We start from the raw sequence: 25,007 nt of genomic DNA, 5'->3' as shown, positions 1-25,007 counted from the left end.
CTCCAAAGATTGAAGGGGGTATAAGGGCAAGCACAGTTTTTCTAACTTGACAGGTTTTCTTTACAGCTGTGGACATCTATAGAAAATTTTGTAGAGAGCTCCAATTGAAGGTGGATGTCTAAGCCTATCTTGAAGCTGAACAAAAAAATAGATTTCCAGACCATTATAAGGATCCAGAGGTGCCCATGACCACTGTTATCAACTCAAATTCATACAATCTTTTGGGCTGGACAATTTTTTTTAATTTTCAAGCCCTTTCTTTAGATTATCTTTGTAGATTTAAATGCATAGTAAATCTATAACATTTTATAAAATTACCTTCTGAATGTAGAGGTGTTTACTTGGTTGATTTTACTTCCAGACAGATATGTTTAAAGTCTTAATCAACAGATGGTTTTAAGGACTTCTGATATTGGCAGGTGGCAATGCGAGCTTTGGGGTTTGATGTGAAGAAAGCAGATGTTCTAAGAATCCTAAAGGATTACGACGGTGAAGCAACAGGAAAAATTACTTTTGATGACTTTAATGAAGTTGGTAAGTTCTGTTTTACCTTATAATTTACTTGCTGTTTTGTCTTTTACAGTGAATAAATGGCTCCTTCAATTAATTTACTAGATATATAATTTAAAGCAGAATTCCAGTCAAACCGCTAAATTCACAGAAATAAATATATTACAGCTGTTTTCCTTTTGCCAAATATATGAATATTTTGCCTATTCTATCCTGGGATTTACACAGCTCTACCACACAGCACAGTTTTGACTTTCAGGGAGGGGGAGCTCAGTTTTCTCTGCTGCGGTTTTTTACTTCTACTTACAGATCTCCTCCCCATTCTATGACAGGAAGGTGGAAGGAGAAGCAGCAAACTGATGAGCTCATCTCTCTGTCACTCTGTGTTCGCCTCCTATTATCATACTCCTCGCACTGCAACACACCTGATTGGCTCTTTGTGCAGCTTCTCCATCCCCCTCTGTAAGCTTCTTTGTACAGGAACTGCAAGAAGCTGATACTAAGCCAAAAAAGGTACTTGCACTGCTTGTATTTAAAATAATATATACAGAATTTAAAGTGGTTGTAAAGGCAGACAGTTTTTTATCTTATTGCATCCTTTGCATTAAGATAAAAAGCCTTCTGTGTGCAGCAGCCCTCTAATACTTACCTGAGCCCATCTTGATCCAGCGATGTTGCACAAGCAACTCAACTGTCCAGGACTCTCCCTCCTTATTGGCTGAGACAGCAGCGAAGCGCCATTGGCTCCCGCTGCTGTCAATCAGAGTCAGTGAGCCAATGACGAGTGAGAGGGGGCCATGTCATGGTTCTGTGTCTAAATAGACACAGGGAGCTGTGGCTTTGCTCGGGTGCCCCCATAGCAAGCTGCTTGCTGTGGGGCACTCAACAGGAGGGAGGGACCAGAAGTGCCAAAGCTGGACCCCAGAAGAGGAGGATCGGGGCTGCTCTGTGCAAAACCACTGCACAGAGCAGGTAAGTATTATCCAGAGCAGGTAAGTATTGTATTGTTTTTATTTTTAACAAAAAAAAAACAATATTTTAGTATCACTTTAGGGATGTATTAATGAATATAGCACTTCATTAATTTGTGTCTTTTATATATGTCTGGAATTCAGCTTTATAGGCTAAGTCCACCTTTTAGAAAAAAAATATAATTGAACATACTGTTTATTATATTTGCAAGAAAAAAAATGAAATGTGCATTTTTATTTTTTTTTTTTTTTTTTTTTTTACAGTCAGCCTGCAAAGCTTTGCAGCTGCAATCAGGATCGCGGGTACAAAGAAAAGATTCCTACAGAACGTTTTTTTGGGGGTTTTTTTGTTTACATGTTTGGAAAATCATTTTGGTTTGAAGATTACATAAACTCCTAAAGCATTAAATGTTTTCTGAAAGCAGACACATTCGTGAATAAAATAGTGGTAGTTTTTTTTTTTTTTATGTCAAACGATATTAGTGCAATAGTTTAGGAAACATAAAATTTCAGTTAAAAATAGACTAAAGTTAAATTTAGGGCCATTACCCCAGGGTGTGTGGAAGTGATCAGGCAGCTGCATAGCCGCCTGATCACTTCCATCTGGCAGTCGGCTTGTCAGATATAAAAAACACAATCACTTCTAGCGCTAATAGGTCTTCCAAGGGGTGGAGTAACAGCTGTCAGTTAAAATGGTGGTGTGAAAGGTATATATGGTGTCCCAAAACTAGGTGGATGTTGCCTTCCTCAGATGAGGTGATACAAGAAAAACAGAAATGGAAGGCGCACGCACACCTAGTACATTAACAGAGATAATTTAATAAGAAGAAATTTTTATTACTAGGCCTAGCTCTGAGGAAGGGGGTGTGCCCCTGAAACGCGTTAGCTGTACCCCGTGTTCTGTGCATGTCCATGTACTGTGTTTATGGCCTTTTGTCAGTTGCATTTTGTGAGTACCCACTTTTTATACAAAAATTTCTTATTATTAAATTTATCTCTGGTAATGCACTAGGTGTGCGTGCCTTACATTTCTGTTTTTCTTGTTCTTTTGGCTTGTCAGATGTACACTCTGCTGCAGGTGGGAGCTTGTGTAAACACCCTCCGCTACCAACGACTTAATTTCTAGGCTGGTGGCAGCAAAAAAGTTAAAGTCATAAAATTTTTCTTTATTTTGGTTAATATTTTTGATGTCTGGATTTTGTAAGGTGCTTATATAAACTGTTCAGACATTTTTATGTAAAGGAGGTTTCCAGTTTTTTTAATTTAACACCTCTATGGCTCCCTACTTTGTCCAGAGAAGGACTAAATAATGCATAAGTGGCAATAATATAGAACGTGTCAATCTGTATTATATTCCGCTCATTCATTATATTTGTGGGCAGGGTTTGTAGGCGTTGTTACATGCATAACATCGGCAAATTACAGACTGATAGGAAAGTTAGCACAAATACCACCTTTTCGTATAACTAAACACAAACCATCTAGCATAGTTACATGTCTCTTCTTTCTTTTCGGCACATGATGTCATGGAATTACTGGGTCTGAGAGTTATCTTAAGGCCCCTTTCACACTTATACGATTTGTCCCACGATTTTGTACTGCAAAATCGTATGACAAGTCATTCTCCATGATTTTCCCTGCACTACTTTGGTCCAACTTCCATACGATTTGTAGTCCATAGACCTCAATGTTAAACCCTCAAGTAGCATGCAAATCGTACCTGAATAATATAGACACGATTTCAGCACTACTTTGTAAGCACATGCTGAGAATGGTTAATGCCAAAGTTGTGGCAAAGTCGTACAAAGTAGTACTGCTCCCAAATCGCGGCAAAATAGCGGCTGCGGAATTGCGGTAAAATCGTGCGACTTTGAAGTTGTATAAGTGTGAAAGGGGCCTTAGGCCCCTTTCACACTTATACAACTTGTCCCACGATTTTGTACTGCAAAATTGTATGACAAGTCATTCTCCATGATTTTCAATGACTACCATTCATATTGGCATGACTTTAAGTCGTGCCGAATTCAAAGCAGTCCCTGCACTACTTTGGTCCAACTTCCATGCGAGTTGATGTCCATAGACCTCAATGTTAAACCCTCAAGTAGCATGCAAATCGTACCTGAATAATATAGACACGATTTCAGTACGACTTTGTAAGAACAAGCTGTAAGCACAAGCCTCACACCATGTATGTTTTCATTTGTTAATGCCAAAGTTGTGGCAAAGTAGTACTGCTCCCAAATCGCGGCAGCATCGCGTGACTTTGAAGTCGTATAAGTGTGAAAGGGGCCTTAGAGTTATCTTGTTTTTACACTGTGGTTAACAACTTTACAACATTTTGATTTCCTAATAGGAAAAACTTGTGAGCACTCCCACATTTTTTTGTTGACGTAATACACAGGCAAGGTAGAACGTTGGATCATATGATGACTGTATCAGTTAGTGTTCTAGCTTTGCATGGCATGGGGTTGATGGCATTGGTGATGCCTGCCTTCACTTTGGGGCTGATTTACATAAGCTGCAGCAAACGTGATGCAGTTTAGTATAGCAGCTATTCAGGTTTTATCATTCAAATTAAGCTAGAAATCTGGTTATCGAAAATACCTTATTCACTTTAGGGCGCATTCAAAATATTGTGCTGTGGTAATGTTCTCATTACCACTATACACAGTAATGCATGTTGTAGCAATGCCATGATGTTTACCCTAAGTGTTGTGCTGTGCTGTCATATTGCTACAAGTATCTTTTTTTGGTGAAATTTGGTGTGTTAGGTGGCCCTTTCAAATGATTGGTCTGCCCTGATGCAATACATGATAATGGACATGCATCAACACAGTGCAATAGTGTGAACTGGCCCCTACTCCTTTTTCATCTGCTCCAGATTTGTTTAGTCAGCCACTGCATGGTGGTACACTGCAAGGCCCAGGTCTTCCTTATATTAAAATGAACTAAGACGTGCTGGTTTAATCTGGATAGAAGGTTTCCACCTCTGTCGGCTCTTGATCCCGATTGCATGTTGGCTTTTTACAATGCAAAACTGTTCTCCTATCAAGAGGTGGAATAAAGTGTGAAAAGTAGAAGAAAGAGACAGTTGTAACAGCCAACACAGCTGATAGTTCAGGGTCTAGGAGCACACCGCAAGGAATGTGATGTAGTTTAAGTCTGACAATCAGTTCAGATTTACCCTGTTTGGTTATGTGAACAAGTCAGACTGAGCAGTTGTAGGGATCCTTGTTGGAAGGGTCTTGCTGCACTGATCAGCTGTTATGCAAGTGAAAAGAAAAGGTCGCAGAGCTGCAGTTTTTTTTTTTTCCGGGTTGCAGGCGATGTAACAAGAATCGGAATCGGCAGAGTTTTTTTTGAAAGGCTGCTGACAAGATCCGTATGGTATACTACATATTAATTTGGCTGATTATGGTAGTTTGTATTGAAATTCTGTTTTCATTGGATTAATATTGCTATGCAGTAAGTATTTTTATAATACTTTTCCTTTAATACAGTTACAGATTTAATACTGGAACGTGATCCCCAAGAAGAGATGCTCAAAGCTTTTAAACTGTTTGACGATGATGACTCAGGAAAAATTAACTTGCGGAATCTACGTCGGGTTTCCCGGGAACTTGGAGAAAACATGACAGATGAAGAGCTGCGGGCTATGATTGATGAATTTGACAAGGATGGTGATGGAGAAAGTGAGTTATAAAAGTGTTCAATGTAATGTTTTTATTTTAGTTATTTGGACGTGTTCAAGAGATGAAATACAACCCCCATTTCAGAAACGTTGGGGCGCTTTATATCTTTAAATGTACATAATAACAGAATGCAATGATTTGCAAATCTCGTACACCCATATTTTATTCACAATAGAAAATCGAAAACATATCAAATGTTTAAACTGAGACAATATACAATTTTAGGAAAAAAAATAAGGTTTTAAATATATCAAAACACATATACTCCAAGCGCTAAAGCCAAGATGCCATGAGAGCATGTAGGTTGGATCACTAAAGAGCTGCCCCAAGCTGCTGTCAAAGATACACTTGGAGTAGTGATGAAAATAAACAAAGATGAACAGCGTTCAGGACCCTCAGTGCAAATAAAACAAATCACGGTAATTCACCAACATAGGATCCTGAATGGATGTAATTCTAGTTGTAAAAAACTGCCTAGTAAGTTGTAAAGTACCCTTGTTTATTATAGAGCATATACAACAATTAAACAATCAATGATGGCAAGCAGTACAATATGCCAGGTGTTCTGGGCTGTGCTGAGACATTGCATTTGTTCCCCGGTGAAGAGGCCAGTATAGGGGTGGCAGGATAAACGCCTACAGACCATGATGCAGTCCAGTGTTCCGACTAGGCATGCCACGGATGACACAATCCCCAGCTGCTAGGAGAAAGTAGTAAGGAGCCACAGGGAGCCAGTCTAGACCTCAAGCATTGGGGGTTTCCATGACGACTCGTTTAGCACGCACGCATGTACTTTGTCAAGTCAAGGGGATATGGGCAATCGGCATATTTTATACAATTGAAATGGATTAAAAGCCAAACAAGGGGGCAAGGAATGGGCGAATCAACTAAGGATCCTGAGTGCCGATCTTCCATTATTGCCCTTACATAATTAATAAGATAGATTAAAAAGTTACTATTACTCCATTATTAATCACTCCTCCTGTGATCATGATCCAAATAAATGTATCACCAAAAAAAGAATTATTAAAAGTTAAGTGAACATTTAAAATTGACATGCAATTAGACAACAGTTCTGATTCATATTGATTAACAAGTAAATGAAAGAATCCATAGATATGTATAACACATTTACTGTGAACACTTCCCCAGGGTTCTATATTATATAATTTTAATGCCAACAAAAATGAAAAAAAAAAAAAATGAAAAAAAAAAAAAAAATCAACAATATTTTCAGGAATACATGAAAAAAAATCACTGTCTGTTAACACAATTCACTGTGCCTTCCAAAAATGCAAGTTGAATCTCTATCACGCAAAGAAGAAGCCATTTCTGAACATGATCCAGATACACAATGCTGAACAATATATCCAGGTTTTAGAGCAGCATATGGTCTCATCCAGAAAAAAGGTCATTTTAAGGAAGACCTTGCATATTTTCAGAAAGGGTATGCTAAACCGCATACTGCAACAGCATTGCTTTGTAGTATAAGAGTATGGGTGCTTAAAGTAGAACTATAGGCAAAACTTTTTTTTTTTTTTTTTTTCATTTAGGATAGAGTATCTCCGCAATAGATTTCCCTTCACTTCCTGTCCCATAGCCAAGCAGGAAGTGAGAGGAAATCTTTGCAAATTAAGGGAATCTCTTTGGGTCACCAGAACTAGTGTTCCCATTGGAAGATTTCCTCTTGATTACTTTTCTGGGGATAACCCAAAATTTTGAATTTTCTTTTATGTTCACTTTCAACGATAATGGTAAACAGGACAAATCAAGAGGAGGAATCTCCTTAAGCGGAGGCACAGACAGCAGTAAAACATGACCGGTGTTCTAATTCATCTCTACTCCATCCAATAATAAGTTTTGCCTTTAGTTATACTATAACTGGCCTTCCTGCAGTCCAGACCTTTCATCAACTGAAAATATTTGGCGCATCTTAAATCGAAAAATACGACAAAGAAGACCCAGGACTGTTCAGCAGTTAGAATCCTATTTTAAGCAAGAATGGGCCAACTTTCCTCTCCCAAAACTCCAGCAACTGGTCTCCTCACTTCCCAGATGTTTACAGAGTTTTGTTAAAAAAAGAGGTGATGATACACCGTAGTAATCATGGCCTTATCCCAACTTTTTTGAGATGTGGTGCTGCCAACAATGTCAAAATTATTACCTTATTTTTTTTCTTAATACACTGTCTCAGTTTAAACATTTGATATGTTTTCTAAAGTGAATAATATATGGGTTTATGGGATTTGCAAATCATTGCATTCTGGTTTTATGTAGAGTTTATACAACGTCCCAACTTTTTTGGAATTGGGGTTGTAGAAATGTTTTATCACTTGTTATTGTAATTTTGATTTTCAGAAATATTTTTAGTGTGTGTTCTGTAGTGATTTTACTGATTGCTATTTATTGTAAAATATACTGAATGGTATTTATCACTATTGGAATTTTAAATAGACATTGTGCCACTGGACTAAACAGATTAACCCATAAAGGAATATATAAGATTGATTATGGATATGAAAAGAGAGCTTTTCAGCCACATTTCAGTTCTCTTTCAAACTTAGCTTGGCACCTTGTTATCCGTATTGGCCTCTTTATCAAGCTGTAAGTTTATACTACCTATTATATTCTAGAACCAATAGTAAGGATGCTAATGATGATTCGATTTGAGAGCAAAAGCTTTTCCTAATAATACAAGAGTTCTATTGGCACCTTTTCAGTATTTGTGGAAGCATACTGCCCTTGTAGTATTGGAAAGCACAGGCATGGACAAGGAAGTATTAATAATTGTCATGATATTGGCAACTATATCTGCACTGTATCAAAAAATTGCAGGGTTATGCATAGGAAAAAAAACAAGGTCAGTTCTCCAAACAACTTGTATGATGTGGAGAGACAGGAAGAGGCAGACTTAGAAGGAGTTTGCATTTCAAGGGCTCGATGGAGTTACCCTCCAGGGCTCAGTTGGGTAATTTAAACTCCTCACTTTTAGAGGCACAGAGTAAGTCTTAGGAGTTAAAGCGGTTGTAGAGCTTCAATTTCTTTTTCCTAATATAAACATGTTATACTTACCTGCTCTGTGCAGTGGTTTTGCACAGTGCAACCCTGAATTTCCTCTTCTGCGGCCCTCCGCTAACGCTCTTGTCTCCTCCTCTTCTCTGTGTGCCCCCATAGCAGCCAGCTTGCACTCATGCGGGCATGCTCCATGTGCATCCATAGACACATACAATGTGGGTTGATCCTGCCCTCCAGTCTTTCCTCTCAGGAATTGACTGACAGCAGCAGGAGCCAATTGCTCCCTCTGCTGCCGAGTCTCCTGTGAGAAGAGAGAGAGAGTGGAGAAGAGCTGCTGCAGACGGGCACAGCGCTGAATCGAGACAGGCCTCAGGAAAGTGTTTAAGGGGGGCTGAGGTTTTTTTGCATGCAGAGGTAAAAAAATCTTTTGCCCTTATAACTACTTTAACATCCTTTGCTGTTACTATTATATTATGATAATGTACAGCCGTGGTAAACAGGTGAAAATATATATTTTTTCAAACTTTTTTTGTTTTCATTTAGAAAGTTATAAAATTAATTGCAAATACAGACAAGATTAGAAAAAATGAACATTCCATATATACATTTTAAGACTTGCATTACAAAGTAAATAGAACAGGAGCTAGGATAATACATTTGTATATGCATGCTAACTATTAGAATAACCATTATTTGTTCCTAGGGGCTTGTAGTTTTCAAAAGTGGATTAACGAATCACAAATAGCAGAGCCTACAGAAGGTCACCTTTATAACAAAACTAGTATGCTCTTGTGTTTCAGTGATCATCCCAACAGTCAAGCATTATAACTGGGGCCTTTGAAAACCTGTACAGTATCTGTCCCACTCTCAAATGAACAGTTCAGCAACTCTGATAACAAAAGAACTTATGGCTTTTGATTATGTGATGTTTAGTTATGTTGGAGCAAATCTGGTCCCAGTCTAATGTTTTCTCAAAATATAAGCAACAGTAAAGCCAGCCATAGAGGGTTTGAATCTCAGCTGGTGCAGCAGGGATCAGCCAAGATTGGAAACAAGTATGGGCAGGCTGATTATACCCAAGTTGATTTGATTAACTTGTGTACAACCAGCTTGTTGGATTTTTCATGCAATTATTGCCAGCAGCTATAGCCACGAGCAATAATCACTGTGTGTTCTCCCAGCCGGGGTGGCTCCCCCTGCCGGGAGAACAAAATAGCTCTGAGAGAGGGATTCCCCCATCAACACGGACTGTGTTTACAGGGAAATCAAACTATTTTATATGAAAGAAAATTACTCAATCTATTGCTTGCTTAACTGAACTCCTTTGTAGCCAAACAAACTTTCATTATGTTGGATTGAAACAACTAATTGGCATAATCGATTAGAATTGATTATGAAAATAGTTGTCAACTATTTTCATAATCGATTAGTTGGTCAGCCGTTTAGTTGTTCTGCATACAGAATGTATTATTTGTTTGCATATCAGAAAATGCAGTGCAGCACACATACAGCTCAGTACACCGTCCAAACATGTCAGAATACGCAGTGCAGCACACATACAGCTCAGTACACCGCCCAAACATGTCAGAATACACAGTGCAGCACACATACAGCTCAGTACACCGCCCAAACATGTCAGAATACACAGTGCAGCACACATACAGCTCAGTACACCGCCCAAACATGTCAGAATACACAGTGCAGCACACATACAGCTCAGTACACCGCCCAAACATGTCAGAATACACAGTGCAGCACACATACAGCTCAGTACACCGCCCAAACATGTCAGAATACACAGTGCAGCACACATACAGCTAAGTACACCGTCCATTCATGTCAGAATACACAGTGCAGCACACATACAGCTCAGTACACCGCCCAAACATGTCAGAATACACAGTGCAGCACACATACAGCTCAGTACACCGTCCATTCATGTCAGAATACACAGTGCAGCACACATACAGCTCAGTACACCGCCCAAACATGTCAGAATACACAGTGCAGCACACATACAGCTCAGTACACCGTCCATTCATGTCAGAATACACAGTGCAGCACACATACAGCTCAGTACACCGCCCAAACATGTCAGAATACACAGTGCAGCACACATACAGCTCAGTACACTGCCCAAACATGTCAGAATACACAGTGCAGCACACATACAGCTCAGTACACTGCCCAAACATGTCAAAATACACAGTGCAGCACACATACAGCTCAGTACACCGCCCAAATATGTCAGAATACACAGTGCAGCACACATACAGCTCAGTACACCGTCCATTCATGTCAGAATACACAGCGCAGCACACATACAGCTCAGTACACCGTCCATTCATGTCAGAATACACAGTGCAGCACACATACAGCTCAGTACACCATCCATTCATGTCAGAATACACAGTGCAGCACACATACAGCTCAGTACACCGTCCATTCATGTCAGAATACACAGTGCAGCACACATACAGCTCAGTCCACCGTCCATTCATGTCAGAATACACAGTGCAGCACACATACAGCTCAGTACACCGCCCAAACATGTCAGAATACACAGTGCAGCACACATACAGCTCAGTACACCGCCCAAACATGTCAGAATACACAGTGCAGCACACATACAGCTCAGTACACCGTCCATTCATGTCAGAATACACAGTACAGCACACATACAGCTCAGTACACCGTCCAAACATGTCAGAATACACAGTGCTGCACACATACAGCTCAGTACACCGTCCATTCATGTCAGAATACACAGTACAGCACACATACAGCTCAGTACACCGCCCAAACATGTCAGAATACACAGTGCAGCACACATACAGCTCAGTACACTGCCCAAACATGTCAGAATACACAGTGCAGCACACATACAGCTCAGTACACCGCCCAAACATGTCAGAATACACAGTGCAGCACACATACAGCTCAGTACATTGCCCAAACATGTCAGAATACACAGTGCAGCACACATACAACTCAGTACACCGCCCAAACATGTCAGAATACACAGTGCAGCACACATACAGCTCAGTACACCGTCCATTCATGTCAGAATACACAGTGCAGCACACATACAGCTCAGTACACCGTCCATTCATGTCAGAATACACAGTGCAGCACACATACAGCTCAGTACACCGCCCAAACATGTCAGAATACACAGTGCAGCACACATACAGCTCAGTACACCGCCCAAACATGTCAGAATACACAGTGCAGCACACATACAGCTCAGTACACTGCCCAAACATGTCAAAATACACAGTGCAGCACACATACAGCTCAGTACACCGCCCAAATATGTCAGAATACACAGTGCAGCACACATACAGCTCAGTACACCGTCCATTCATGTCAGAATACACAGTGCAGCACACATACAGCTCAGTACACCGTCCATTCATGTCAGAATACACAGTGCAGCACACATACAGCTCAGTACACCGTCCATTCATGTCAGAATACACAGTGCAGCACACATACAGCTCAGTACACCGTCCATTCATGTCAGAATACACAGTGCAGCACACATACAGCTCAGTCCACCGTCCATTCATGTCAGAATACACAGTGCAGCACACATACAGCTCAGTACACCGCCCAAACATGTCAGAATACACAGTGCAGCACACATACAGCTCAGTACACCGTCCAAACATGTCAGAATACACAGTGCTGCACACATACAGCTCAGTACACCGTCCATTCATGTCAGAATACACAGTACAGCACACATACAGCTCAGTACATCACTACACCGTTCATACATGTGAGTAAGTGCCTGAGAATTTGTAAATGTGTGAGGAGCAATGCCTCATAGGACATGTAGTCCTGGCAGGAGAAGGAAGTGATACACAGTACAGCACACATAAAGCTCAGTACACCGTCCATTCATGTCCGGATACACAGTACAGCACACATACAGCTCAGTACACCGTCCATTCATGTCAGAATACACAGTGCAGCACACATACAGCTCAGTACACCGTCCATTCATGTCAGAATACACAGTGCAGCACACATACAGCTCAGTACACCGTCCATTCATGTCAGAATACACAGTGCAGCACACATACAGCTCAGTACACTGTCCATTCATGTCAGAATACACAGTGCAGCACACATACAGCTCAGTACACCGCCCAAACATGTCAGAATACACAGTGCAGCACACATACAGCTCAGTACACCGTCCAAACATGTCAGAATACACAGTGCTGCACACATACAGCTCAGTACACCGTCCATTCATGTCAGAATACACAGTGCAGCACACATACAGCTCAGTACAACGTCCATTCATGTCAGAATACACAGTGCAGCACACATACAGCTCAGTACACCGTCCATTCATGTCAGAATACACAGTGCAGCACACATACAGCTCAGTACACCGCCCAAACATGTCAGAATACACAGTGCAGCACACATACAGCTCAGTACACCGCCCAAACATGTCAGAATACACAGTGCAGCACACATACAGCTCAGTACACCGCCCAAACATGTCAGAATACACAGTGCAGCACACATACAGCTCACTACACCGTTCATACATGTGAGAAAGTGCCTGAAAATTTGTAAATGTGTGAGGAGCAATGCCTCATAGGACATGTAGTCCTGGCAGGAGAAGGAAGTGATACACAGTACAGCACACATACAGCTCAGTACACCGTCCATTCATGTCCGGATACACAGTACAGCACACATACAGCTCAGTACACCGTCCATTCATGTCAGAATACACAGTACAGCACACATACAGCTCAGTACACTGTCCATTCATGTCAGAATACACAGTGCAGCACACATACAGCTCAGTACAACGTCCATTCATGTCAGAATACACAGTACAGCACACATACAGCTCAGTACACCGTCCATTCATGTCAGAATACACAGTGCAGCACACATACAGCCCAGTACACTGTCCAAACATGTCAGAATACTCCGTGCTGCACACATACAGCTCAGTACACCGTCCAAACATGTCAGAATACACAGTGCAGCACACATACAGCTCAGTACACCGTCCATTCATGTCAGAATACACAGTACAGCACACATACAGCTCAGTACACCGTCCATTCATGTCAGAATACACAGTGCTGCACACATACAGCTCAGTACACCAGTGAGTGATTCCAAAGGCAGAAGTAATTTTTACCTTGCTATAGGGACACTCTACTATACATTGCAGCTTGCTATTGGGGCACTCTGAAGGCAGGAGAAGCCAGGAGCGTCGGTGAGGAACCTTTAGAAGAGTAGAATCAGGGCTGCTCTGTGCAAAACCATTACACAGAGTAGGTAAATATGACATGTTTATTGTTTAACCACCTCAATACTGGGCATTTTCGCCCCCTTCCTGCCCAAGCCATTTTTCAGCTTTCAGCGCTGTCGCACTTTGAATGACAATTTCGCGGTCATACAACACTCGACCCAAATGAAATTGTTATCATTTTTTCCCCACAAATAGAGCTTTCTTTTAGTGGTATTTGATCACCTCTGCGGTTTTTATTTTTTGCGCTATAAACAAAAGAAAAGTGACAAGTTTTAAAAAAAAAACACAATAATTTTTACCTTTTGCGATAATAAATATCCAATTTTTTTTTCTTTAAAACAAATTTTTTCTCCGTTTAGGCCGATATGTATTCTTGTACATATTTTTGGTAAAAAAAAATCGCAATAAGCGTATATAGATTGGTTTGCGCAAAAGTTATAGTGTCTACAAAATAGGGGATAGTTTTATAACATTTTTATTTTTTTTTATTTTTTTACTAGTAATGGCGGCGATCTGCGATTTTTATTGTGACTGCGATATTGCGGTGGACACATCGGACACTTTTGACACATATTTGGGACCATTCACATTTATACAGCGATCCTTGCTATAAAAATGCATTGATTACTGTATAAATGTGACAGGCAGTGAAGGGGTTAACACTGGGTGGTGATGGAGGGGTTAACTGTGTTGCTAGGGGAGTGATTCTAACTGTAGGGGGCGGGGACTCACTAGGGGAGGAGACCGATCGGTGTTCCTCTGTACTGGGAACACACCATCGGTCTCCTCTCCTCTGACAGGACCGTGGATCTGTGTGTTTACACACACAGATCCACGGTCCTGCTGTGTTACCGGTAATCGCGGGTGCCCGGTGGACATCGCGGCCGCCGGGCACGCACACCGGGTGCTTAGTGACACAGCGCACGCGATCGCCGGCGGCGGCGCGCGCGCGCCCCCTGGTGGCCTAAGTAAGCGAGGACGTCCTATGATGTCCGCCCGCAACGAGAGCTGCGCCGCCTGGCCGTCAATTGACGGCCAGCGGTCGGCAGGCGGTTAAAAAGAAAACATCCAACGATTACAATGGCTTTAGGGCTCTGTTTAGGGAAGATCAGCATCTGAACCCAGAAAAGCTGGAGGCTGATATGCTAGAGGTAATATAAGGCATTACAATTTCATTTAAAGTAACCTTTTACCAGTAATTGTGCATTATATTTGAAATGATTATATCCATGCAAAAAAGTCTCAGCCTTTAGTACTACTTTAATATAAAATATTTCTATCCCCCCCTCCACCCTTAATATAGCTTCATGTCGTTAAAATACCCCGTATATCCTACTTCTGGGTATATTTATTATTAATATAATACATAAATATGATATCATTTTTATATATTATTACTGTTTAACAGTATAAATTAACCCCTTATATTAGTGATGATCTGCTGTGTTTGTACTATAAAGGGCAAATTTTAGTTTTTTTAACCCCCTTGACCAGTGAAAAAAAGCATGCTGATGCTACTAAACGTCTTTTGCTGGCCATACACATATCGGTTTTCAGACAAGAATATTCAAACAAATATTCTTTGTAAATTCGAAATATTGACTTGCTTTAAACATTCAGTTTTAACCTCTTCGTGCCTGCGCTATAGCGAAAAGACGGCTATAGCGCGGGCCTAAATTGCCAGGAGGGCGTCTGTGTATGTCCTCTCATGCATGAGCTATCTGCACGCTCTGTGATCGGAGTAAGGGGTCGACTCCAACCCCTTACCACGTGATCAACTGTCAGCCAATGACCGCTGATCACGTGATGTAAACAGTCAATAATCTGCTATTTTTAAAGTCGATCACCGACTTCTGTCAAAGGGACATTGGTCCCAAACAGGGAGAGCCAATGCCATCTCATCTGTGCCCACCAGTGCTGCCTACCAGTGCAAATCAGTGCTGCCGATCATTGCTGCCCATCAGTGCCTCAATATCAGTGCTGCCTATCATCAGTGTCACCTATTAGTGCCCATCAGTGAAGGAGGAAAAAATTACCTGTTTGCTAAATTTTATAACAAACTATGAAAACCTGTTCTTTTATTTATTTTTTCACAATTTTCAGTCTTTTTTGTTTGTTTAATGGGAGATGAGTACAGCGCTGCACCACTGATCATGTGAAAAAAAGTTTACACGGTAAGCAGCTAACACTCCTTTTAGACAAAAGAAAAATAAAAATGAGAACAATATAAAGTGTAGCGCTCTCGGTACAAAAGTGTTGGAAGAACCAAACAAAATGGACTAGGCCTAAACCATTACTGGGAGGCCCACAGAAAACATCAAATTCAAAATTGCATATAAGTGACTAGATACAATACAAATTAAACGAAGTGTCACATATTGTCAAAATAAATTAATATGGTGGAGAAGAAAAAAAAAAAAAAAACACAATGTGGAGAAATGTGAAGGTATAATTAAATAAATTGTGTTATATAACAAAAAATGTCCAAATAAAGTCCAAAATTTATGGAGATTAGGATCTGGATGAGATTCAAACACCCACCACCCAAAACAGTCTCTGAAAATTGAATGGTGAAAACAATGATGAGGGACTTTTGCCAAGTGAGTGGATAAAACACCAGATAAATGAAACTTCTGAATAAGTGTCGGGACCACCACCAAAGCATCGGAGGAGGCTTACCGGAACTAGATGACTTGAAAAGACATACGTCTTCCAAGTCCCAAAAGGCTTGTTTGGCCACCAAGGCTGGCAGGATGGATCCTCAGATGTCCTCAACTTCCAATAGGGGAGGGAAGAGGGAAGAAAGAAAGGGGAGGTGGAGATCCCGTCGTACCTCAACCGTCCAGACTCATCAACAGGCCAACCGAATAGAGTTACATGCCATGGGAAAAATAAAGCTCACATGGCATGATATCGTTTAAAACATAAATTTATTAAAAATATAAACAGGAACACTCACATTTGCGAAGATCAGAATAAGCTCAAAACAAAATGGTAAACGCGGTAATCGTAGGGAGTCCACCCGACATGTTTCGGCTAACGAGCCTTCATCTGGGGTGTGGAGCCCCCCTACCTTACCGCTATTTAAACTAGAAATGACCCCCACTGGGAGTGTCACAGCACAGGAAGTGCCCCGCTGGTATCACTTCCGGTTTAAAGAAAGAAATGGAATGTATGTAAATTATAATGTTCTGGTCAGTGGTATGAAGCAACAAATACCCGTTTAATGGTATTCCAATTTGAAATTAATGAACCAGTAAATATATCAAAAAGAACTTCAATACTAGTGATATGGCCAGCCGACCCGGAAGTGCTCGGAATGTAACCAAGCCTCGGGGTCAGCATGGCCAGATAGGCAGATCCGAGCGCCATCGCGCTCTGCCCGCTAGGCGTGTCAGATACCATGGCCTTGCGCAATCGCGGAAGTCACAAAGGTGCCCGCTTGCGCACCAAGCCTCGCTCTCGGTCTGCGTGACTGCAGGCCGGAGCGTCGTCACGCCCCACCTGTCTAATTCAACGTCAGGGAGTTAGGTCGAGCCCGTCACGGTCGAATGCTGCACATGCGCACTCGCACCTCGGGGTTCGGCTGCGTCATCACGCTCGTCTGTACACCTAATTCAACTTCCTACAATAGGGGGAGGATCCCACAGGTCAGGGAAGGCCGGGACCACATCCTGGCGATCGCTTGATCCGGGTCAGGTGTCAGCAGAGGTGGAAAAAAGTTAATAAAATAAGATAGAAGGAATTATAATAAAATGGAGTAAAAATGAAATGCGACTTATGTTAAAAATGTCTGCACATTAGGAATAAATAAAAATTGGATTAGTGTTGGTAATTGTATGGAGGCAGTAACCACAACCATACAGTGTTAGGAAAATGACACTACCAATGGGGGCATCCCGAACAATCAAATGTGATATAACATAAACACAAAGTGCTGCCAATGTTAGGAATAACATTAAATCGGGATACATCTACCATAATATACAAATAAATGTAAGGTCATGGTATGATTACTTAAAGGGGTATAGACCCCTATAATCAATATATATATATGGTATGAAAATAAAATCAAATGAAAAATTATAAAAATAAAAATAATAATAAAAAATTTTTTATTTTAAAATTTTTTTTTTTAAAATTTTTTTTTTTTTTTTTTTATAAAATTAATAGTAAAGAGAGATCGCAGATGGGTGCATTATATTTGAAATGATTATATCCATGCAAAAAAGTCTCAGCCTTTAGTACTACTTTAATATAAAATATTTCTATCCCCCCCTCCACCCTTAATATAGCTTCATGTCGTTAAAATACCCCGTATATCCTACTTCTGGGTATATTTATTATTAATATAATACATAAATATGATATCATTTTTATATATTATTACTGTTTAACAGTATAAATTAACCCCTTATATTAGTGATGATCTGCTGTGTTTGTACTATAAAGGGCAAATTTTAGTTTTTTTAACCCCCTTGACCAGTGAAAAAAAGCATGCTGATGCTACTAAACGTCTTTTGCTGGCCATACACATATCGGTTTTCAGACAAGAATATTCAAACAAATATTCTTTGTAAATTCGAAATATTGACTTGCTTTAAACATTCAGTTTTAACCTCTTCGTGCCTGCGCTATAGCGAAAAGACGGCTATAGCGCGGGCCTAAATTGCCAGGAGGGCGTCTGTGTATGTCCTCTCATGCATGAGCTATCTGCACGCTCTGTGATCGGAGTAAGGGGTCGACTCCAACCCCTTACCACGTGATCAACTGTCAGCCAATGACCGCTGATCACGTGATGTAAACAGTCAATAATCTGCTATTTTTAAAGTCGATCACCGACTTCTGTCAAAGGGACATTGGTCCCAAACAGGGAGAGCCAATGCCATCTCATCTGTGCCCACCAGTGCTGCCTACCAGTGCAAATCAGTGCTGCCGATCATTGCTGCCCATCAGTGCCTCAATATCAGTGCTGCCTATCATCAGTGTCACCTATTAGTGCCCATCAGTGAAGGAGGAAAAAATTACCTGTTTGCTAAATTTTATAACAAACTATGAAAACCTGTTCTTTTATTTATTTTTTCACAATTTTCAGTCTTTTTTGTTTGTTTAGCAAAAAATAAAAACCCCAGTAGTGATTAACCACTTCAATACCGAGCACTTTCGCCCCTTCCTGCCCAGGACAATTTTTAGCTTTTAGCGCTGTTGCACTTGCACAATGACAATTGCACAGTCATGTAACACTGTACCCTAACTAAATTTTTATCATTTTCTTCCCACAAATAGAGCTTTCTTTTGGTGGTATTTGATCACCTCTGGGCTTTACATTTTTTGCTAGACAAATTAAAACAGACCGAGTTTTTTGAAAAAAAAAAACAAAAAAAGTTTTTCTTGGTTTCTGTCATAAAATTTAGTTTTCTCCTTCACTGATGGGCACTGATGAGGCGGCACTGATGAGTTGATACTGATGGGCACTGATGAGGAGGCACTGATATGCAGCACTGATGGGCATTGACCGGCGGCACCGATGGACACTAATAGATGGCACTGATGGGCAGCACTGATGAGGTACTGACAGGTGTTACTGCTGGGCACTGATTGGCACTGTGGTGGGCACCGATTGGCACTTTGATTAGCACTGACAGACTTTATTGATGGGGCACTGATGGGCACATCTGATGGGGGCTGTGCTGATAATCAATGTGCTGATTATCAGCACAGACTCCCCTCTGACAGGGAGAGACGCTGATCCGCTCTCCCTGTCAGCGCGAACCAAGGAATGCCGTTTACCGGCACTTCCTAGTTCACGCGATGATCAGCTGTGGTTGGTCACAGCTGATCACGTGGTACGAAGCCTCTGTCAGAGGCTCCTTACTATGATTGGAGTTGCAGTGTCAGACTGCACGCTGCGCTGCCCGCTGGCATGTTGTCCTACTGGACATCATATGACACCCAGTCAGGATAACGGAACCACCACCCGGCTGCCAATCTGCTATAGGCCAGGCGGGAAGTGGTAAATACCACCAAAAGAAAGCTCTGTTTGTGTGAAAAAAATGATACAAATTTTATTTGGGTACAGTATAGCATGACCACGCAATTGTCATTCAAAGTGTGACAGGACTGAAAGCTGAAAATTGGCCTGGGCAGGAAGGTGGTTTAGGTGCCCAATAGGGAAGTGGTTAAAATGAATGTAATGAAAATCTGAATGAAAACCAGATACACTGTCTGAAAATTCCTTCGACCAAGGAGTTTTCTATTCTGCTCCTTCGAACTGCCCCGTCACTGTGGTCAAAACGAATGTCGATTTGACCCCACTAATGATTAAAAGTTTGAACGAACATTCTTAAAATGAAGATTTTCTAAGGAAAAAAAATAGTTTGTGTATGGCCAGCATAAGTGACAGCAGGCTCAGGTTGTATCAAGCTACCTGCCTATGACAAGGGTGTTTGCATAATATTATATTACAATAGTGTCTTAAAATCTGCAAAACTGTGTTCTTTTAAATAAACATTTTATCTTGGAGTCTGATAGCTTTTCCAGATTCCACCTCCCAATAGTGTGTGTGTGTGTGTATATTATATAAAATTATAATCTGTTATTCTCGGTGTCGGTTAGATATTTTGTTCCCCATCCATATAGTTGGTTATTTATATTTAGCACTGCATAGAGATATTTAAATAATAAATTTGTCTTTTTTTAAACTTTACGTATTAACTGAATTATACACCAAATTATTATTATTTTTTTTATCAGATTTAAAATCAAAACAATAATCAGCCAACTAATCGATTATGAAAATAATCGTTAGTTGCAGCCCTAGATTAATGTCCAATTAATGTCTCCAATATGTGGATTGGCTGCTGTCTGGTGTTTAGCATGGGAAATCTATTCCATAGCAGTTGTAAGGAGGACATTTTTGGCAGTTAGTGACTTCTTGCCCATCTGGATAGGTTCCAGTATGGCAGTGCTAATTAACCCCTTGCCGATTAGCGCACGATGATATACGTCGGCACAAAGGCACGGCTGGGCAAATGGGCTTACAGGTACATTCCCTTAAAATCGTGGCATTGTGGGCGCACGAGCGACGCTGGTGGGGCGCTGGCGCACCCTCTGCGCACTCCGTGAGCGTGCCCGCGGGCTCTATGTCCGCCGGGGGCCCACGATCGTGTCACGGAGTGGCACAACGGGGTGATACCTATGTGAACAAGGCATTTCCCTGCATGTGGAAAGCTCCCCTGCATAACAGGAATGTATGTGGTGATGATCCTGGCTTAGCAGGCCCAAGCATCCTAGAAGACGGGCAGGCAGGTAAAGGGCTCATTTACACTTGCTTTGGCTTCAACACACATTAAAGCGCCTACAGCTTCAACATACTTTTATGATGTGTTTTTGATGCTTCGTTTAAGCTTTGGTGATGCTTCCGTGATGCTTTTTTGAAGCTTTTTCGAAGCTTGACAAATGCCCTGTGTGTATATCCTATACCTGCAAATTCTCCAAGTGAAGCTAGAGCTGAATTAAAGCCTCTCAAAAGCAGCAGGTGCTTCAAGCGAGCTTTGTCATAGAGTTCTATGGAGGCTTTCAAGATGCTTTGAAGCACCACTAAAGCAACATGGGGTACACAAGGTGTAAACAGGACTGTAAGCTAACCATTTTATTTAGTGACAGGAGCTTTGACTGGTATTCAGAGAGCTTTAACAAAGCCTGTCCGAAGCCTTGTTTTGAAGCAAGTGTAAACTAGCCCTAAAAGCTAAAACAGGATAGTAGTCCTTGCAGCCAGCTGCATCAACATCTGCTCCGATTCACGTCCTTGCAAATATGTTTTTTTTTTTGCATGCTTGGTTGTCAGGAGCATGAAGTTAATTTTAGGCTCGATTCACACCTATGCATGTTGCTTTTGAGCGTTTTTGGAGGTTTTTTTTTCATGCTTGGCACGTTTTTGAGCAGCGTTTTTGTAGCGTTTTTGCGGCGTTTTTGCCGCGATTTGCGTTTTGCGTTTTTTTTTTTTTTTTTTTCATTTTTTTTTACAGTCTTAAAAAAAAATTACAAAAAAAAACGGCAAAAACGCACCAAAAACGCTGCAAAAACGCTGCAAAAACGGTGCACTTGCGTTTTTGATGCTTGTCCATTGAAATCCATTACATGCAAAACGCTGCTTTTTGCATGAAAAAAAGTCCCCGACCCTTTCCAAAAACGCAGAGATACAAAAAAGCATTGATGTCAACATGTTCCATAGGAACCCATGTTAAAAAATTCCCATGCATTTCTGCAAAATGCAAAATGCATCAAAAAACGCACTAGTGTGAATGGAGCCTAAAGGTTTTTATTTAAAAAAAAAGGATACTTGTCCAAAAGTATTTGGTGGTTATGTTATATGGAGCCTTTGTACAAACAAATAGGGATTACTGGAGTACACCTTTTAAACAACAGGGAAAGTCACCATAGAGGTCAACTAACTGCAGTTCATAGTGTGACCCCTATTACAACTGCTTAAAAACCACATTGCCCCCACCTGTGTAAAATTAACACCCTACTTATGTTGCATATAACCGAAATATTTCTGGATTGATGTTTAAAACGTACCTTTTGTTTTTTGTTTATACAGTAAATATAGAAGAATTCATTTCCATAATGACTGGCGACATTTAACGTAAAGCTGAAGACCCGGTTTTCTATGTTATAACTTGCCAGCAGCAGGAATCATTGTGAACACTTTTATTATGGACCAACTCTGATGCTGAAGTCAGTATTTTGTAGCATATTTATGTTAAGGTGGAATTCTTCTCAATTTTCAGTATAGTTCTATTTGTAAAATAGTTTTTTGGTTTTTTTTATGCAGCTGTAATTAAATTGCACAATACTTTGTAAACTGGAGTGGTTGGTGTTTTCCTTTATCACAGTTCAGTTACTGTACAATTTCTTATACACTCATATACATCCACATTCATACACTGTATTGCTATACATAATATTACCATCAAATCACAAAAGCTAAACACATGCAGTATATTCATTACTATGTATAATTTACTAATGTTATTCACTTTTTTTTTTATTTTACTGAAGGTTTACGCGGAACTTTCACCATGCACATTATGTTTACTGTTTTTATATTAGTATTGTCTATGACAGGGGTGTCAAACTCCAATTTGATCACGGGCCACGTCAGCATTATGGTTGCCCTCAAAGGGCGAGTTAACATAAAACTTAAAGTGATATTAAAGTCTTGAGGTTTTTTTTGTTTCAAAATAACAAACCTGTTATATTTACCTGCTCTGTGTAATGGTTTTGCTGGCGCTCCTGGCCCCTCCCTCCTGCTGAACACCTCCACAGTCAGCAGCTTACTATGGGGGCACCCACTTCTGTGTCAATTCAGACACAAAGCCATGATTCGTTTCCACCCCCTCTCTTTCCTCATTGGTTGGCTAACTTTAGATGACAGCAGCGGGAGCCAATGGTGCCCACTGTGTGTCTCAGCCAATTAGGAGGGAGAGTCCTGAACAGCCAAGTCTCTCGTGCAACATCGCTGGATTGAGAAGGCTCAATTAATTATTAGGGGAGCTGCTGCACACAGGAGTTTTTTTATTTTAATGCATCCAATGCATTAAAATAAAAAACCTTCTGCATTTAGAACCACTTCAGCCCCAGAAGATTTTACCCCCTTTCTTACCAGAGCACTTTTTACAATTTGGCACTGTGTCGCTTTAACTGACAATTGCGCGGTCATGCAATGCTGTACCCAAACAAAAAATGTTGTCCTTTTTTTCCCACAAATAGAGATTTCTTTTGGTGGCATTTGATTACCTCTGCCGTTTTTATTTTTTGCGCTATAAACAAAAAACGACAATTTTGAAAAAAAAAAAAAAACTATTTTTTTACTTTTTGCTATAATAAATATCCCCAAAAATGTTTTTAAAAAACTAATTTCTTCATCAGTTTAGGCCAATATATATTCTTCTACATATTTAAAAAAAAAAAAAAATCGCAAAAAGCATATATGGATTGGTTTGCGCAAAATTTATAGTGTCTACAAACTATAGGAAAGTTTTTTTATGGCATTTTTATTATTTATTTTTTTTACTAGTAATGGCGGTGATCTGCAATTTTTAGCGGTATTGCAACGGACATATCGGACACCTTTGACACATTTTTGGGACCATTGACATTTATACAGCGATCAGCTATAAATATGCTCTGATTACTGTGTAAATGTCACTGTCAGAGAAGTGGTTAACACTAGGGGGCGATCAAGGGGTTAAATGTATGTTCCCTCACTGTGTGTTCTAACTGTATGGGAATAGGACTGATTAGGGGAGGAGACATACCGTGCTTCCTAGTTAGTAGAACAAACTGTATGTCTCCTCTCCCCTGACAGCACAGGGATTTGTGTGTTTACACACACACAAATCCCCGTGGCAACAATCACACGTGGCTGGAGGCGATCGTGACTTAAAAGGAACCCCGTATATGTACGGGATTTTGCGCAGCAGTGCCATTGTGCCACAGTAAATGTGCGTGAGCCGGTCGGCAACCAGTTAAGCTGTGATGGGCAGGTGCAGACCAGCATGGAGCCCACTCACACTCCTGTAGCAGATGATGCAATTCTGAAACAGAGGGTCACACACCGCTGGTATCCTCAAGAAAATTTATTGGAGACTGTTCAGACAGAAAATAAAGTTTCTTATGAATAATGCCAACAGTGTGCGACCCTCCTTTTCAACTGACATAGAATGTAGAATGTATTATTCTCATAAATATAAGCAGATGTCCAGATACCCCCTCAGCTTCAGAAGTCATGAGGGACTTGGAGTGAGGCACAACACACGTGGTAGGAGAAATTATAAAATTGTTTAATTGGCATATAAACAAAGCATACCTCCATAAACACATGATACATGGTTGAACATGAGTATTTTTATCTATATACAAGACGGCATACAGAAAAGCAGAATTCATATACATACATACATACATACACATATACATATATATATATATATATATACATACATGCATCGAAAATCGCATAGTATCCCATGGAAGTAACTAGTATAAAAAGCCAATTGCTTCTTGAGTAATGGATACAAATGAATCACAGTTGGGGTCAAGCTATTTGTTGGAAAAATGATGACATTGATAGGCTTTATGCGTTTCATAGCCAATTGCCACTCATCAGGAGAAAACGCATAGCATAACTGAAAAAAGGTACCAAATAGTATCTAATGTTTTGCCCAGATAGTAAGAAACAAGGTAGGGGTAAGGGGAAGAAACAAGATTCTCCCTAGAATACTTACGTATAAATTGTTCTAGATAAGCAGTGTTGCAAGTCAGGATCTGAGAGGAAAGTCTGTCCCAAGAGCTGAGGGAATGAACCCAAGGAGGAAGCGAGCGCACCAACGCACCCCAGGAGCACCCTTCAAAAGTAATAGGCTAGGGTGAAAAATTTTCAAATATGTCTGTAGAGTAAATGATATTGGACCTATACGTGTGAATGGTACCAGTATATACATACAGTATTCATGAACT

The 25,007-nt window shown here is 40.5% G+C and overlaps 1 protein-coding gene across 2 annotated transcripts in view; it reads left to right on the top strand.

The window, feature by feature from the left end:
- The window catches only part of CETN3 (centrin 3), a 49,687-nt gene extending 27,337 nt beyond the window's left edge, over positions 1–22,350 (top strand). For both annotated transcript variants that reach the window (XM_073624491.1, XM_073624492.1), the window contains exons 3-5: positions 420–534; positions 4,982–5,173; positions 22,087–22,350. In XM_073624491.1, the coding sequence (XP_073480592.1) occupies positions 420–534; positions 4,982–5,173; positions 22,087–22,130 (351 nt within the window). In that variant the 3' untranslated portion in view covers positions 22,131–22,350. The remainder of the gene's footprint in view (positions 1–419; positions 535–4,981; positions 5,174–22,086) is intronic.
- The last annotated feature ends 2,657 nt before the right edge of the window (positions 22,351–25,007 follow it).

This window comes from Aquarana catesbeiana, linkage group LG01, assembly GCF_042186555.1.
Source record: "Aquarana catesbeiana isolate 2022-GZ linkage group LG01, ASM4218655v1, whole genome shotgun sequence".
Classification (NCBI taxonomy): domain Eukaryota; kingdom Metazoa; phylum Chordata; class Amphibia; order Anura; family Ranidae; genus Aquarana; species Aquarana catesbeiana.
The sequence above is the reverse complement of the archived record's forward strand: the minus strand, read 5'-3'. Positions and strand labels throughout refer to the sequence as shown.